Here is an 18600-nt window from a genome sequence, read left to right as displayed (position 1 = left end):
ATTATAATTCAGTGGGAAAGAAACCTGCTCCTTTGCTCCTTCTCTCTCGTAAACAGATATTCCATAAATTAGAATTCAGTGGGAAAAAAAACGCTACTTTTCTGCTTCTCTCTCATAAACAGATATTCCAAGTCTCCTGGCTACTGGAAGGATTTCTAGGATTTTGGTTAGGTTTAAGGCACGCAGACTGGTTATCAGACTACACTGGAGAGAGGAGCAGAGCCATATGATGTGCCATGAAAATACACATACCTCCCGAAAGCTCCGTAGGTGTTCACTATCCTGAGCGGGTTGAACGAGGTGTTCATCACTTGTCTGGAGTTGAGCAGGTTCAGGACAACTGGGATGCTGAGATAAGCAATCAGGATGCCAAAGGAGATGTTCACCACCTTGCGGACATAGCAGCCTGTTTGGGACACAAAAGCAGACCAGGAGAAGGTGATTTCACGGCTGGCAATGGGCTCTGCTCCCCCCGTTCCCCTGCCTGACGTCCCCATGGTGGCCGGGACCCTGCCTGGGTGCTCACAGCTGCTCTCAGCCGGGGCTGACAAATGTTCCACCACAATCAACGCGACCTTGCCGAGGGCCATACGCTATCGCTCCAGAGATCTGTCTTTCTCCAAATAGTCTGAGAAAGGGCTAAAAAGAAAAATGTCTAAAATGTAAGATTAATCATTGCTTTAATACAGGGGGAAAAAACACAGCTGGCACTTGCACCTTGCTCAAAATTGCCCTCCTGGTGTGTAAGCCATGTGTGGAGAGCCTCCAGCTCCCTGGGGCTGCCTCCTCCCTGCCATCCCACGCTTTCACCACCCAGATTTATTTCTTGCATTTTCCTCCCATTTGCTCACTAGCTCCGTTCAAACCTCATTTTCCTTTTGCAAACCTCTGTTGCTTATCGTTTGTGCTTGAGACGTGTGCTGCTTCGCCAGCGCTTTGGTATTCGGTTTGCAGGAGCCGCGCAGGGCTGTGCTGGGTTTCAGTCTAAGGAGACACCTACTGCAATCAGACAAATAAGCAGACCTGACCTCTCGGGGGTTCCTACCCTTATGGCCGTTTTAAATTTGTTTAACGTTAACAGCCAAAGGATCAGATTCAAAGCAATTGCATGTAGCTTTTCCCTTATCTCTGCAGGAGAAGGATGTTTATTTGAACCTCTCTCAGAAGCTATTAATAATTGTTTAGTCTGAGAACATTTCTGGAGAATGATTTGATTTGGGAAGGAGCTTGCCGAGATGCCTCCCCTCATCCCCTGTGCTGCTGCGAGAGCAGTATGAGTCCATCAGGCATTTTTTTTTGTCTTTTAGATGGGCTAAAAGTTCTAGCCTGTAATTAAAGAGCAGGTACAGAGACAAAGACCTCCACCACATGGACAGCATCAGCAGTTCCTCAGGTCACACTTTATGGCCGTGCACAGACTGCTCGCCCTTCAGCAGGTGGTGACTGTCATCATGCCCTTGGGGTCACAGCTACTCAGTTGTAGAGAAAAAGGGTTTAATACAGAACATACACACCCCCCCCCCCAAACAACACAGCAAGAATGGAGCAAGACTTGGGGAAGGAGCACGGGACACGAGCCAAGGGGATCTGGAACAAGCAGGCAGGAGCTGAGCACTAGCAATGGGAATTCGAGGTCTCAATAGGGATTACACTGACACCCTTCAAGGATGCGGCCAGAGCCTTGTAAAATCAGGTCATGAGTGGGGCATGGCTGGGTACCCTCCTGTCTTCTGCTCCGGTGACCCAGGTGTGAGGTAAGCCTCTTGCCACACAGCCCATCAGCACCAGCTCAACAGCCTCTGCTTTGTTAGCAGAAAAAATATGCAGAAATCCAAGTTCACCCAGACCGTTACAGATACCCTACCCTTTACTTACAGATTCCACCTTTTTAAAAGCCCAGAAGAGGGACACATCTACACTCCAGAGTGGTGGTAAGTATGGATGGCTCTCCTTGCTTGGGGACCCAGGCTCAGTAAGGTTTTCTGGAGAACATCACAGAAAAGGATCAAGTTCCTCAAAAAAAGGATCTACCTGGCCCTCACGGTAACTCATCAAGTGCCATAGCAAAAGGGCGCCCTTTGGCTTCTCCTCCAGAAAGCAAGGTGCAACTTGAGTGTTGTTTGGGACTGGACACAAAAATACTGTTGTAGGAAAGCTCGAGGCTCTCACAGCCTCTAAAGCAAAGCTACGGGAGGGGAAAAGCTGTTAAAGATTTTTTCCAGCAAAATATGTAAGATAGGAGACACAGAAAGTGCATTAATAAAACAGCATTAGTCTTGCTAGAACTAACACTTCTGGTTAATAAGCTGTTTCTTGGTGAATGAGAAAGGACTAGAGACAGATGCTGTGTCTTGTTGACATTTTTCATTCTTCTGACAGATGTTTAGTATATTTTAAAATGAGCATCTGTGATTGCTGTTGATATTATAGGCAATTTGTTGCTTATATGCGGTTTATAAAAATGCTACAAACACAACTCTACATCTGTTACACAGCCCCATGAAAAATATCCCAGTGTTGCCTGTTCAGGCGATCTCCTGGAACAGGGCTGCGTGAAAACTGCCTTCAGAAGGAAACATCAGCCACATTGATCCCTTCTGTTCAGTTACAAACCCCCTTGTATTTGCTTTTCAGAATTCACAGTATGAACATGAGTTCACCTCCTCCATGCTCGGGGGAACTCGTTCCAGGCTGTGGCAGTGCCCACGCTGCCAACAGTGGCCAGGAGCATCTGCTCCTCTCATGTTCTCCAAGCGGGACACTGAACAGGGAACGGCCACTTTGCCAGCAGCCAGGTCTCCTTCCCAGTTAGCTAAAGATTTGTTGGACCTACAACGGATCAACAATCGATCTGGTTCTTTCTGGAAGTCTGGCCTCATGTCCAGTTATTTAACCAGAGAAGCAGCGTGCTCGTGCTGCTCTAGCACCCTTCCAGGAGGGCAGATGGGTCACAGGGCCACCGTGCCACAGGGGAGAGAGGACAGCAAACACAAGAGCTGCTTCTGCACTCCACTTCTAACACCAAATCCTCACCCCAAACCATGCTCGATGTTTCATCCTTGACTTTAAACAGTCAAAATTAAAAAAAAAAAAGTTAAAAAAATAATCAGAAGATAAATTGTGCAATTCCATATTGCTTATTTAGGGTTGGCGTCTGATGCTCACTGGGGTGCGAGCAAGGAGGACTGACTCTCAGGTGTCACAGCCACAGCCGTCTCCACTCGCTGTGGATGCTGGCCCTCCATGGAGGATGTGCAGCCGTGACCCCGCGGCGATGTCCCTGCAGGTGCTTGTAAACCAGCCACCGGCTTCACGCCCACCGTCCCCAGCGCGAGGTCCAGGCGCCCTCCAGCCCACAAAAGAGACATCTCCCTGCCCACCTGTGTTTGCTCCAGAAGGAGATGACAGCTTTCGAGGTACGCACACCAAACACACCTCTGTGCAACTTCTTCCCTGCTCGGGGAATAACTCACCGTATGGCAGGGGAAGCTGCTCCCCGGCTGCCTCTTTGAGCTGCATCTGCGCCGCCCGCTCTTTCACCCCTCCTCGCCGGGAGCTGAAGAGGAACCCCAGGCTGCTGTCGTCGAAGCAGGCGATGCTGGGCACGATGGTCAGCCAGTTGAGGAAACTCAAGTTTCCACTTATGATCAGAAGGATCTAAACGGGAAAGAAGGCAGCGGAGGGTGTTGCATCTGCTTCACTGACACCAGAAAAGCGCGGTGAAGGAAATGCCGGGTGGATTTTAGCACCCAAGCACATACTTTGCTGATCTTCCATGATTGCAAGAGTGACGGCAAACCTCTCCCTCCCTGCCCAGGCTACAGCCCAAATGTACCCCACTGGCTTGCAAGGCGAGCTCTGCCCTTGCTTTCAGCAGGAGAAGGATCAGCCAGGGTATAGTGTGACTTGATTTCCATAGTGCTCCCGGTGACAGCGCAGCAGCCTGGCCCCAAGGGAATTGTCTGCTTCCTGCTTATGCCGACGTATCTGTGACAGCCACATTCCTGAAACCCTTCAGGAGGAAATATTGGACCTTCTAATTAAAAAGCAGCATTAAATATAGAAGTGTGGGGTTTTTTAAGAGTTTTTTTTTTTTTTAATTTTGGCTTTTATTGGCTGTTTAGGAGACTGTCTTGCATGTGTAAGGCAGAGAAAGTGGAAAAATCTGCCAGCCTTTGGAGAAGGCTCCATAAATATTTGTACACATTGGAAAAAGCTGTTTGTAGGCACGTGTTATTTTTTGTCTTGCTCTTACGGTGACTTGAAAAGTATGAGGAACTTTCTTGCAGTTCTCCAGCAAGTCCTAATGAGCATCAGGCGGTTGTGTCTGGGCACTGCCTGTTTAGCCTTGGTCATGAATCACTTCTTTACAGCACACGGCTTCGTTTTGCAGCTGTAAGACATCACCTCCTCGCCATGTCCATACCTCAGCCATGGGGAAGGCGCAGGTACACCCCTGCTCAAGGTAGGCGCCAACCCCCTGCCAGAGCTTTTCACTAGAGCTTCACATAACCCTGAATGCACAGAGCAATTTCTGCTTCCTCACAAGCACTGGTTTTAACTTCTATTTTTCCAGCCTAAATTTACTGAAGTCCAACTTATACTTACTCTTTTTTTCCAAGCCAGTATTTTACCTATTCATAGACCCCCCTGTGTTTCATTTGCGCAGTTACATCCCTTCTCCTCTTTTACTTTCAAGCAAGCCAAACCGCTCCGGTCTCCTCTCCCAGTGGACTTTCTTGCCTGCTTATCCCAGCAGCCATGCCCCCAACCCCAGCAAGGCTCAATCAATCTTTCTGGGTGTTGACAAGGACCGTGCGGAGGATATCAGACAGGTCTCACCAGGAACTTGTACAGCCATGCTACCATTTCTCACGCTCAGCCAGAACCACCCCTCCCGCTGTGTTTTAATGCCACATTTATCTTCTCTGCTGGGGTGTCACGTTCATGCTTGCCAGCCCGTGCACACAAGTCCCTCTACACAGAAGCCATTTCCAAATACGTAGTTCCCAGCATCACACTGCCATCTCTGCTCCCAACCATGGTGTGTCATCCCGTGTGTCACACAGCCCAATTTCATCCCATCTGCCCGTTAACCTTTGGAAGGCAGGAGCCCAGGCTGCATTGAAGCCACCAAGGATGCTGAGAACTGATGGACTCAAAACCTCATTGCTTTGCTCTCATACACACCGTGGTTTTTAACCAAAAAGTGGTGGAAGCACTGAATTGCTCCACGTTTCATCAGAGACGACGCTGCTGCCAGCCCAACCTTGCTGACACCAGGACTTGACCAGATGCAGAACAGACGTGAACTTGCTCCAGTGCCAGCAAAATGATGTGTCAAACCAAGCCAACCCCAGGGTGGTGGCTGTGAAGATACATCTGGGTTTCCCTGGGGATGCCCAGCCATCGCAACAGTCACAAAGGAACGTGTTAGGAGCGATTTAGAGTATTGACATAAAACAATATATAGGAATTCACACTCACAAAGACAAGAAGAGAAAAGCAGCTGATGCCTGCTCGGGACTATTTGAGTTTTGAGGTTGATTTGGATTCTTGTCTCATTAGTCACATTACTTAGGGTTTAGCCCTAATGAACTAGCTGTTCCTCAGACATGTTAGAACAAAAGAGGAGGAAAAAAGGGAAGAAAAGAAAGTAGTTTCACAATATTTCCACAAAAACTGAAGGTTATAAAGCTGACTTAATGTATTACATGTTGAAAAATAATGCCCTGATGTATCAGTCATTTATTTTTCAACCTTCAGACCAGCTAATGAGAACTTCCCCCACTTTCCAGCTGGGTTGAAAGCTGATTGGCACAACTATTATTTCATTTACAGAACACTCCTCCATTCACAGAGCTGAACTTCATCCTCCTGTGAACTGTTTACTTACAGTTTTTAGCACATGTGGCCAAGGAAGACTTTCAAGACAGTGCAAGAACAAACACACAAATCCACGACACCCCCAGAATCCCACCACAGGCAGAGGAGCTGGAGTGTGGACCACACTCCTGCCAAGTTAACCTCAGCCCCCTCACTGGTCTCCTCCTTTCAGTGAACAAGTGATGAATCTTTCAGAAACCCTGAGGAGATGCAGAAGCTGAAGGACTGACCACAGAACCAAAAAGCACAGCTGAAGTTCTCCATTGCTCCTCCAGCCCATGTCGCACCTGAAGACAATGGGTCTCTGGAGGAAACCCAGCTGCCTTCGAGAGCCGACTCAAGTCAAACAGAAGAAGACTACTTGGGAGCTGGAGACCATCACAAACTTCCCACTCCCATGCCAAAACACACCTTTGGGTCTGCCTTCTTCAACATATACAAAAACTCGACAATGAACACCAAAAAGTTACATCTCAAGTAAAGAGGAAATCTTAGTGAACCTTGCAGGTTCTTCTCTGGCCAGGACAATGAAAGCTCAGACAAGTACTGGCAGATACCGACCCCACTGTGTAATGTATCATGTACCACTATCATGGTAAAAAATGACAGACCATTGAATGGAGCAGGTCTTTGGCTAAATCCTGGGATGTCTAGGAATGCTGCAGTGTATTTTTTACATATTTCTTCAAGCTGCCCTTGGCTATTAGAGAGGTGTCTCTTGACCTCACTCAGAGGCTACCAACTTCTGCTGGGGCTTGTTCAAGAGTAAGGTCTCCATGGCAGTGTCAACCATACGGGTGCAAACAAGGAAATGAGACCACCACCTTATTTCATAAGCAGCACACTTCATTTGTTTTCAAGGGCTTTTGGGCATTATCTGGGGGGTTGTTGTTCGGATTTCATTATACTCACATAACACGAGGAGGCTCCAATTGCAACATGGACCTGTTTGGCTTGGACTTGCCAAAACAGATGGTAAAAGGACAGTTCCTGTCCTGAAAAAAACTAAATCTAAACATACCGGACAAAGTTAAATCAAAATTAGAATGTATTACAGCTGTGTTACAGGCAGAGAGTGGAAGTATTTTGGCACCTAATTCTTATTTCAGCAACTCTCTCCAGGGATATCACCTTAAAGAAACTTGCTCAGCATCACATAAGGAGTCTTGCAGCAGAACTTGAAATAGGACCAAAATCTTCCAATTACAAATCCAATGTCTTAATTACAAGCCCCCATGGGAAATACCTGCGTGTCCAGATGCTGGTCCCTAGAGTTTCCCTACGGTTTATCCTGGAGTGTCCCCATCCAGCATGCTCCCTTCTTCCCTGAAACAGGCTCCCTAGAGTTCTTGCCCTCCTGCTCAAAAATAAGAGGTGGTCTCCCAGAATACTCTTCCCCAATGCAAACATCAAGAACATATGCCCAATTTTGGTCTGAGGACTTTCAGCCAGTGTCCTGTTAAAAAGATGTATGTTTTCTCATTAAAAACAGCAACAAATAAATATTAAAAACATGTCACTTCGTATTTTATACAATTGGCACCATTTTTTAAATACAGTGACTTGCAAGTTACAACTTTCAAAACCCCAGCAGGACTCTTCAGTAACAGATTCACATAATCTTAAAAAAAATGAGAGATCTGATCAATTACAGCAAGTAACAAAAGTCCTAACTATTATTTAGTTAAAAAAAATAATTACTTATTTATCCTGAGTTGGATAATTACCCAGAATTATGAGGGGGAAAAAAGCATTTAAATCTGAATTACATACACATGTTAGGTCCTTGAATAGAACATGTTGTACTCCACGTTTGGTGCTCCCCCTTTGACCCGAATGTGATTTAGTTCAATGCATATTAATCAGCCTGTATTCATTAACGCACTTCTCACTTAGCTACTTTGTTAGGAAACTCTGATCCTTTTCTGATGTGATTTGCCTCGTGCGATTGCAGTAATATTAAGAAAATAGTTCTGCACTTTGCCACTTCTGCCGAGGCTCATTTTACAGCTTTGTACGGAGCAACTGGGTGGTCCATGGGAGTATTTTTTTTTAGTGGTGATTCACCTCTCTTTATTGCTTGGAAGTCAGAAGCAAGATATCTTATTTCCACCAGCCCTTAAAAATCAGGGGATTCAAAAATAATACAAGTTTGGCGTTTTCTGCTCTGTGGGTGGAATCACGAACCTGACACATTTTTAACTTCAGTTATTCTGACCGAGTCTCGATGCTCACGCCAGCCCCTGCGATTGCTGCCCAGGCACCGCAGAGGATTCAAACAGGGGTTAATATTATACCCAACCCGAGGGGGGCTGAGCACCGCGGACCCCTTGGCTTTGCAAAAATAAACCTCAAAGAAGCTCCTGCTTCAAAGTCAATTAACAGGAAAACAGATAATTTTTCAAAGATCCCGACGGGTGCCTGTCCCAGCAAAGGCCGTTTTAGCACAAAGGCCGTTTCGTGGCCGTTTTAGCACAAGATGTATGTTTCTTGACCGACGGTGTCTGGCCAGCATTAAGGGTGGCACTTGGTCAGGTGAGCAACCAATGTTTTCTGCAGCACTGATCCTGCCAGCGCAGCATCCCCTGGGGTTGGTGGATCCTTCATGATTCACACTAGTATTTGCCTTGGCAGGCAGCGCACATTTACCTAAATCCTTCCTTTTCTGCATGAAACCTCCTAACTTGCCGTGCCCTGCTCTCCCTGCCCTGGCAAAGCAGAGCCATGCTGGTTCCTGGCAGGAAGTTTAATTTAAGGTGAGTTTCTCAGGGCAGTGAGGGCAGAGATCTCTGATCACCGCGTGCTCACCTCCTACCCCAGGAACTGAAGGAGCTGCACGTCTGATGCTGGCAATTTGAGGTAAGCCATCAAACTTCCCAAAGTCTTATTTCACCCACATTCAAAGCAGGTGTGTGGGCGCCGGACATCCTCTGCACCCATGTTTGGGGGCAAGGACACCAAACCCCTCCAGGAGCTGGTGCTGCTGGTCTGGCAGAGCATGGGGAGCATCACTGCTCCTTCCCCATCGGCCACAAGAGTTTGTTGTACATATCTCACGGGAATTTCAACCTTTGTGCCATGCCAGGCTTGGCCCTTCTGTGCTCCTACCAGGATCACAACTCAACCATATCTCCATATCTCCACCCTCCGGACCTCTGCCGCGGTGGATGGGCTGTGCCCTCCCTACCTTGGTCCTGATTTGTGTTTACTGAGTGTCTTTCTCTTGCTGGACAATATTTAAATGCACAATTATAACAAACAGATGGTATCAACCCCTGTGGTGATTTTTAAAAAATTTTTATTAAAGCACAGTATTAATCATGGTAATTGGGTAGGAACTTTAAGGTTATAAAACTACAGCATGTCTAATGAGCGAGCTCCTTACAGGAGGAACTGAGGTTTTTAATCTAATAATGTCAGTTTTATGGATTATGACTGGAGTTTTATGAAGTGTGATATGAAATACTGTGGATTCATGGCTCTCACTGGATTAATTTGGAAAAGTAGTTTTCCTGGTTCTAGGCCCAAAAACAATTATTCCTTACATTTCTGTCCCCTGCACTGTTACCAAACCCCTCTGTCAGAAAATGGGCACCTACACCCATAACTTTTTTACAGGTTAGACTTCTTTGTTTGGCTGGTTTTTATTTTTTTTTAAATCACAGATTGTTACAAACATACAGTAGGTAGGAGAAGCTCATATTCTGTGTAGCAGACTGTATATTTGTCCAGAAGGAACAACAACAGGCTGTGAACTCTTAAACATGGTCGAGGGCTGGCTGGAGCTTGCAGGCTCCGAGCATGGGGACACGGTCACCGTGCAGCACTGGAGCTTTCTGATATTAAGTCATTGACACAGAAGAGGCAAAACCGGTGTGACCGGAAGAACTATAAATTATTTAAAGAGAAAAATGTAGGAGCAGAGGGCTGGAAGAGACCTCAAGAAGCTATTTGGTCTTTCCTGCTGCCCCAAGGTAGAGTCATCTCTATCTGCACCATAGTGTGTTTGTGTAAACTCTTCCTAGAAGTCCCAGAAGTCCCAACGAGTGATGGAGCCAGGTCCCTGCCCTTCCTGCTCCACTGCTTCACTATCTTTATATTATTCCTAACATCCAGCCAGACTCATCCTTGACAATATTTAATCCCATGACCCCTTCTCTGCTCACTGGCATCAAAGACTATTCTTTTCTACCTGCAACGGCCTTTCATACAGGTGAAAACTGTCCTTTCTCCACTGCCTCTTCCCTCTCAGTAATGTTCTTGTTTGGATTATATGATCCCAGTTGGTCCAACCCTGCCTTGTGAAACCAGTCTCTAGATCTCTGCTTATTGTCATCGTCCTCTGGACTTTCTCCAGCTGGGACATCTCTTTCCTGAAGGAAATGCCCAAAACTGAGCCACGGGTTTTAGCTCTAGCCTTACCAGCCGCAGAGAGCAGGAAGGATTTATATACTCGGAGCACAAAGAATTTAAATATTCCAGTAGCGCATTTGACCTTTCTGGAAGAGCACAGCCCTGCCGATTCAATCCCACTGCCAAGATTATTCTGAATACTCATCATGTGGGCCAACACCCTTTACCTGAGCATCATCTACTGATATTAGACAACATTAATGAAAATCCTGAATATCCCTAGATAGACCCTAGGGAAGCCCCCTTGATATATCCTTCCCTCTGACACTGAGCCATTGATAACTGCTGAATAGACTTTCCAACCTGTTTTGTCCGCCAGACAGCACTTCCTACTTTTTACAGACCCCATTTTCTTGGGTTGTTTATGAGTTTTTATGTGAAACAGTTTCAAAAGCCTCAGTAAAAGCATATATTGTTTATCCTCTATTCATGTGCCTTGTTTTGTCAACAAAGGAAAGACGACTGCTTTTACATGGTCTGCTCTTGGCAAAGCCACGACAGCTGTAGTTATCCCCCTTGGTTTTTGGAGGTATTTAGAAATGTCCTGTTTCATCATTTTTTCCCAGTATTTTTTGAGTAACGGCTCTGTAACGCCCTGGCTCTTCTTTTTTTTTTTTTTCTCTCTTTAGAGGACAGGTACTTTATTAGCTCTTCTCCGTTCTTTCATTACTTCACCTATGTTCTCTGAATTCTCAAAGATAATCACGAATGCTGACAGGATTTCAACAACCAGCTCTTTAACAGCCCCGGGATAGATTTCCTTAGGCTCAGATGATTTGAAAAGATCTAACTTACCTAAGTGCTCTCCAGCTCTCCCCTGCTTGTGGCTGAGGTCATCCTGCTTTGTTACTGGTATTAATTATACCAACAGCCATGTGAGATGTGACTTTTTAGTGATGACTGTTACCAAAAAGGCAGTAATCATTTCAAGATAAATCACAGACCAAATGTATCAATTAAAAAAAATAAATTAGGATGAGTAAAAAACAAAAGCAAACCTTCCTTGCACACAAAATAAACAACCGCATACTCACTCTGTGCTAGTGAAAGCTGGAGAATAAATAGCCCGGCTCATCTGTGCGCTGTCAAAACTGCAGTACCTGGGTCCCACATGGATCTTCTCATGGCAGATCCCCAAGAGTCACACACAATCAGCTCAGCTGATTGGGACAGCAAAGACCACCTGACGGACCTGCTGCTGGATCTCCAGAACTTAAGAACGCTCCTCAATGGACTTTGCATGTCACCAAGGAAAGAGGAAATCAGTCTTTTAAGCTGGATTTTAGGGATCCTTATGAAGGAGCCAATGTGAGAAGGAGCGCACGTCAACACCCAAGAATGTGTGTGCCATGCTCTCTGGAGCTACCAGGGAAAGCTGTGGCATTTGACACCAGCAGGACCACCTGGTTCCCATCCCTTTCCATCCCACGTGTGACAGCAGTCCTATTCCATGGTGACGCAGGGCTAGTGGCAACGGTCCAGACTGAGAGGAATGCCTGCACCAGACTGATCTCCCATGGTTGAGCAAAGGCATTACAGGCTGCTTGGCTCCCCGTGGGAACCAGAGAGAAGTAGAAGCTTGGAAATGACCCAACCAGGCCGTGCCTTAGAGCAGAGAGGGACAAATCCTGGTGGTACACATGACACCAAGGGAAAGTGAAGTTTGCCATCACCCACCTCAGTCCCCCAGTGTCACTCCTCGCTCCTCTGCCGGCTTGCTCTCTTTCTGGTTCTCCTCTGGGCACCCAGCAGCAGGGCTGGGTGAAAGGCAGATGGTGGCACACTGGTGCCACTGGATTGAAAGCACAAGCGCTACCGGCTGCACTGGGGACACTTCATCACCCACAGTCTCTGTGCCATCTCTGCCTGGGATAGATCTTTAAAAAGAAAATACCAGAGTTCTCCGAACAGCCATACAGAGCTTTGGTTTCGGTTAAGCGGTTAACTCTGCTCTTCTGAAACCTGCGGCCCCACTGCCAAAGAATCTCCTACTCTTAGGACAAGCTGAAACTCATAACATCATAAGTTGGCCCTTCCTGTAAGAGATAGGAAGGACAAGCCTCAAAAGCCAAATTTGATTTTAATGTGCCTCCAGTTACTTGCGTACCATGAAAACATAGCCTCCCACAAAGAAAAACAGGCTATCATTCCCCCATCTGGTTTCAGTTTGAAAAATACTTATATATGTAGTTTTTCCCCAAAGTTATTGTAGGCACGGGCAAAAAATTCCCATTAAATGACAACAGCAAGAACGTTTAATTTTCCCCTATTATTAATTTAATCTCTTGTTAACTTCTCAACTCGGCATTTGCATGAGGATTTAATCTCTGCTTTGCAGAGCTATTTAGTGCAGAAAAATCATAGGAAAATAATTACCTTTGTCCACTTGCTCTGTTACAGACAGCAGATAAAACAGTTCTGTGAATCCCACAGAAATTCAGAAAGGTATTAGAAGTTCCAGGATAAAAAGGAGCAAAGTCAGTTGTGCCAGTAAGATCAGAAAGAAGAATGTGACTTGACTTCAGTTTACTTTTGGACACACAGTCAATTAGGCAATCTCAACTTAATTCACATTACAAAATGCAGCCCACAAGAGAAAGCAAACTCCCTTTCTCCATCCCTTACCTGCTGTGGGGACACCTGATATCGGGACACCTGATCTCAGGACACCTGGATGCTCCTCAGAGAGCTCAGCCCTGAGTTTCCAAAAGGGGTGGAAGCACCTACTCAGCTCACTGGGAACATCGTGGAGTCAGGAAATAGCCCAAATTTGGTATCCAAAACATGATTTCATAGGCAAAGGCTGATTATTTCCTTCCCACAAGATGACAGGAGAGAACCCACATATTATTACCACATTTAATACAGAAATAAGAAAATAATAAACCTTCAGATGCCCCTTACACAGTTGCACACATCTGCTGTGCACCTCTAGTTAGCGAGGGGTCACTTGGACATGACCAAAGATATGAAAATGATTTTAGAGCCAGAAGAATTAGCTGGAATTCAAAACATTTCATAATTCACATGCTATATACAGATTTTTGTTTGCCTGAGTAGCACTGTGTTAAAAAAGACCCATATTTATCCCTAAAAAGCAGAGGGCAGTATTTAAAACATTTATAAATACTTGTCTAGTTAGAGGCTCCACATAACTTATAAATGTAGAATGAAAATATCGAGGAATAAAATAACTATAGATGCACAAATGCAACTGTGCAGCAATCTGAACTAAAATTTGTCCTTGAACTGGGCCAGATTTTGACACATTACAAATTGCACTGTAAGGCTTTTGCAAACCCCGGTCTAAGGACCTGGTCGAAAGTTACAAACAGAACTGCGCTAAAGCAATAGGGAACCAAACCCTTTCCATTCCCTCTATATACCCGACATTTGTTCTCGATCTAAATGTGAAGCAATATAAACGTCTCGCCCCATACCCATTTTTAATTTGTAGCTATATGAACCACCTACTGTAGTTCCCACAGATTATGGGATTTGACTGCGGAGCGTTTCTAGGGATAAGCACAACTTCCAGAATTTCAATGGAAAAAAATTTAAAGAGAAGCAAGAGAGGGAAAGTGGAGCGATTATGGGTATGTGTATATATATATATATGTATATATATATACATATATATAAAAACAAATAAATCTCACGCTTCAGCACTCCAGCCGACCTCCAGTGACGAGTGGTCAGGAGAAGTACGGACAGCGGCTCAGCGCAGGCTGCCCCTTCTGAAAACAGCCAGGACTGGGGTTGGGCTACTGGGATGAGAGACAAGCCCAGTGCCGAAAGGGTTAAACTTAGTTTCTTTTATTTATCATGTAGCCCAAGATGTCGCAGTAAGTATTCCTATTCCAGGTAATTCTATACACTTAACTCGATTACCAAAGTATTGCGTGTGAATTTAGGATCGGTTGCTCACTTTGGGTCTGAAACACAACCGGTCCCCCCCGTCCTGCTCCTGCAGAGCCGAGATACGTCTCCGCATTACTGACTTTGACACATTTATTCTGCTCTGAAGCTTTGTTATGTAAAGTACCTCTTGGTGTTGCTTGATCCGTTGATTCTTTTGCTAGAGGCTACAGTGTTCCACATTAATATATTACAGGCTAAATAACTGCCGAAGGACTGTTTATGTAAAGTGTTGGACCAACATAAAATGAAAGAATAATTTTACAGAAGGAAGGAATTTTTTGCTACTCTGCTCTGAATTATCAACATCTTTCCATCCCTGATGGTAAAGTTACTTCCTAAAGGGGGAAGCTGTCATGAAGACACTTAACGGCAAAAACCTTTCAACACCTTATTTATTTTTTTACTAAAGACCAAAGAGAATTTTCACAGACCAGCAAATCTCAACAAGCTTTACAGCAGCACCCTACATTGGAGGACCAATTTCAGATATTTTCTTCCTGATTTTACTCGAATTTGCTCCAAAATGTTGACTTTAGTGGCAGACCTCCTAGACTAGGATGCTGTTTAAGGGGAGGAAGGCAAGTCCAGGTAAGACTAAGTCCTCTAACTTTGGGACAGGGAGTTTCTCCATGAAGAACACACCGGCACGTGAAAAGAGGGTGGCAAAAGAGTGAGGGAGTCCCTCTCTACAGACCCTCCAATTTTGAGCCCATACAGGGATAATTCAGAAATAATTCTAGCTGCTAACTCAAACCAGCCCTGCAGGCAGGTAATACCCACGAGGCACCGACTCAGAACACTAACCATCAGCAGAAGACTTGGCAGGTCACCACCAAAACTACTGTTGCTGTCAGGAGGAGGTGGAGCAGGAAGAGGCAGAGCTACTGGAGCAAACTACCCCGTTGGTTTGTACCAGCGTGAGATCAGGATCTGGCCCCGATTTAGTCCTGAGAAAACCATATTAGCATGTAATTATGGGGCCTTATGTGGACTTTGAAACAGGATGTAAAACTGAGTTCCTGATTACTCATGGTCATAAAAGAGACCATGGAATTTTCTATGAAGGCAGGAGAAGCAGGATGCAAAAGATCTCAACCCAAACTCCAAGGCAGGTTGTTACAACCAGATCACTGCAGCCCTTCCCGGCATTCCCGCAGGACACTGCGGCCCTGGCATCTGCTCCCTCCGGCACAGAGCTGAGGAGGGGTGATGTCCCACCGCCTGCACGGAGCTCCAAACGCGCTGTTTGCAAAATGCCTTAGGATCCATCCACAGGACATTGTTCCCCCAGAGCTTGCCTGGGTTTCTTCACTCGCGCGAGAGCAGCACTCGTTCCGATTAGCTCATTTCATCAATAAAGTCAAACAGCACGTTAAAAAAATTCTACATCTATTACTGGCCCAAGTGTTTCACTAATCAGCTCCATCTCACTCATTAAAAATACTTTTACAGCAAATGTAGAGTCAAAGTCCAGCAGAAGTGCTCTGCTTCAGTGATATCTCCAGACGGGTTATGTTGGAAGGAGCCCCAAGCCACGCGCTCCAGAGGGATGTCAGGCTCTGCCTTTCATCTGCCTCGTGCACAGGGAGAGCAGGTTGGAAAGGATTTTTTCCAATCAGGATTTGTGGATTCATCAAAATATTACATGGGTCAGATCCTCCTCTGAGCACCTTCCCTGGGAACCTTGTTCCCCTCCAGGATGCTTGAAGACCATCATTCTGATTTGTGGGACTCCATCAAATCTGAGCTTACAGAACTGACGCACAAGTGGAATTGCCATCATAGGATCATAGAGTGGTTCGGGTTGGAAGGGACCTTAAAGATCATGGAGTTCCAACCCTCTGCCATGGGCAGGGACACCTCCCACTAGACCAGGTTGCTCAAAGCCCCATCCAGCCTGGCCTTGAACACTTCCAGGGATGGGGCATCCACAGCTTCTCTGGGAAACCTGTTCCAGTGCCTCACCACCCTCAGAGTGAAGAACTTCTTCCCGTATCTAATCTAAATCTACGCTGTTTCAGTTTGAAGGCATTACCCCTCCTCCTATCACTATGTGGCCTTGTAGAAAGTCCCTGTGTCCCATCCTGTGCCTGATGTTTTCTTCTTGCAGTAACAGCAGCAGTGTCAGGCTATGGACTCCTCCATCACCCGCCCTCTCCCCGTGCACAGCCCCAAAACGCAGACAGTTCCCAGCTCCCAGCCCCTGCAGCCGGGACAGACGTGTGTGCTGGGTGGCTTGGATGTCAACGTGGAGCAGCTACGAGGCCAGGTCTGTCACCAGCAGAGACAGCCAGACACAAGACAAGGCAGATCAATGGCAAATAAGCTAAAATCAGTTACCTGGCCATAAAAAATGATAAACTGTTTTTCTTTTCTTGTTAGCATGGCAGTAAGGTCTGAAAGTGCAACAGCAGCAGCCTTTCATGACGAGCTCTTGCCTGTTTTGGTCAACAACCAGGAGCTGGTTTGTAGTATCAAAACCAACTTTCTCCTGAAAAGCGACTGAAAAACACACCCGTGAAAAATTGTTTCACAGCTTCCTTTCAAGCCCGTTTCCAATTTGAGCTAGACACCTAGTAAATAGCGTTACAGCCTTAAAAAAATATTCCTAAATATAACCATGTCTTTTGGACAGCACTAGCCGGACTGGGCAATACTTGCCTAGTCAAGTTGTTCTGGGAGCATTTTGCTGCAGGTTTTTATTTTTCCTCTCTGCTGAGGTCTGCTACATACTCGGATATTAAGACATCATAAGAAAAATTCCAACATGGCAATTAATCATTGACTGTCATAGTTTTCCATAAGGTGCAAATTTAAGGTTATAAAACTGTCAAAAACCTAAACAGTTACACGGGCTGCTTGTGCCGTTGGCTGGATGCGCTTCTGGAAGCGGATGCAGACAAATCCCTGCGGTGCTGTGGGCTGCAGTGCCCCAGAAGCACCCCCACGGCAGGGGCTGTCCCCGTGGGAAACCGTGGGGCTGCCAAGGGGTGGTCATGGCATGGTCCTGCGCTGCTCACCCAGCTGGACCTCTGGCTGGTGGGTCATCCCTGCAAAACCACCCACAGTGGCTGTTATTCGCAATGCAAAGTTCAGTAGGAGCCCGCTGGACATCTTGTCCACAGCCTGCGGGCCACACTGGAGATGAAGCCTTTGGTGAGCCACAGTGCACGTGGCTCATCTTGAGCAACCTGGTCTAGCGGGAGGTGTCCCTGCCCACGGCAGGGTGTTGGAACTAGATGATCTTTAAGGTCCCTTCCAATCTAAACCGTTCTATGATGCTATGATCTTCTAGTGGATAAGAAACAAGGAGGGAATGTCAGAATTGAGATGACACGAGGATGTGGGAAACCCTCAACAGAGGAAATACTGCCTTTATGTTGATAGATTATACACCCCCTTGAATGAGAGGACCTTAGGGTCCTCTGGAACTACAGAAAGTCACTTCCACGTGGTGGTGGTGTTCTGAATTCAATTGTGTGCAAAAAAACCCAGAGAAGGCCACTTACTGAAGTGGCAAAATTATGGGTCTTTAGCCTTACACAGTAGCAGGGATCAAGAACTCCTCACTAGGCATCCCTAGCACCTTGGTCTTTCCCAGGAGATACATGGGTTTCAGGCACAGCAGCTTTCAGGGAACCGAGACCAGCGTACAGCTCCTTGGGGCCTTTCCCACCAGCTTCAACAGGACCAAGACACTGAAAGGACAAACCAGTGGCTTCATTCACGAGTGAGCACCGTTTCATTTGCCATTTCTGCTTCAGAGCAATAATATCTCCTGATATTAACGTACAGGAAAGGAAGTATTCAGCAAAAGCATTTTTCACCCTAGTAGAAATAATCCTTGTTTGAGGTCTATCCTGTTTTAATTGCAATCTGGAATAGGCTGTCAATAGGCATAAATCAATAACTCACCAATTACATGGCAAAGCCCAGAACTCCACTCTAATAAATGCTAGATGACTATTGCACCATCAATAATAAAGTAGAACACTATTAAGACTGGAAAGTGAAAGTCCTTTTTCCAGAATATCCTTTTCTCTACTAATTAGGACATTCTTCACTGAGAGACGTGTGGTTCAAAATTCCCTCTGCAAGAAATGATGTGAATTAAACCCTGCTCTCTCAAATCCTGGATCAATCTGAAGTCACATGGAACTGTTTATATTCCTTGATTGAAGGAATGCTAAAATACTTCTGGCGAAAATACTTCAATTCCCTTTCCACATACAGTCATTGCAGGCTCCTTTGAAATGCACTTTTTCTACAATATTTAGACATATCTAAAAATTGCCAAAATAAGAGCAAATCCCATTAGAGAAGGAGAACATATCAGAAAAAATCTACTCTGATAGCAAACTTTTTGTCTAGTATCTGTCC

The 18600-nt window shown here is 45.8% G+C and overlaps 1 protein-coding gene across 1 annotated transcript in view; it reads right to left on the bottom strand.

Moving 5' to 3' along the window:
• LMF1 (lipase maturation factor 1) overlaps positions 1 to 18600 on the bottom strand; it is a 206095-nt gene that overhangs the window by 24559 nt on the left and 162936 nt on the right. Inside the window, exons 7-8 of the mRNA XM_074158584.1 lie at positions 3474 to 3657; positions 253 to 406 (exon numbers count right to left, since the gene is read on the bottom strand). Of these exons, the coding sequence (XP_074014685.1) occupies positions 253 to 406; positions 3474 to 3657 (338 nt within the window). The remainder of the gene's footprint in view (positions 1 to 252; positions 407 to 3473; positions 3658 to 18600) is intronic.

Source organism: Numenius arquata, chromosome 14, assembly GCF_964106895.1.
Source record: "Numenius arquata chromosome 14, bNumArq3.hap1.1, whole genome shotgun sequence".
In the NCBI taxonomy this organism is placed as follows: Eukaryota; Metazoa; Chordata; class Aves; order Charadriiformes; family Scolopacidae; genus Numenius; species Numenius arquata.
The sequence above is the reverse complement of the archived record's forward strand: the minus strand, read 5'-3'. Positions and strand labels throughout refer to the sequence as shown.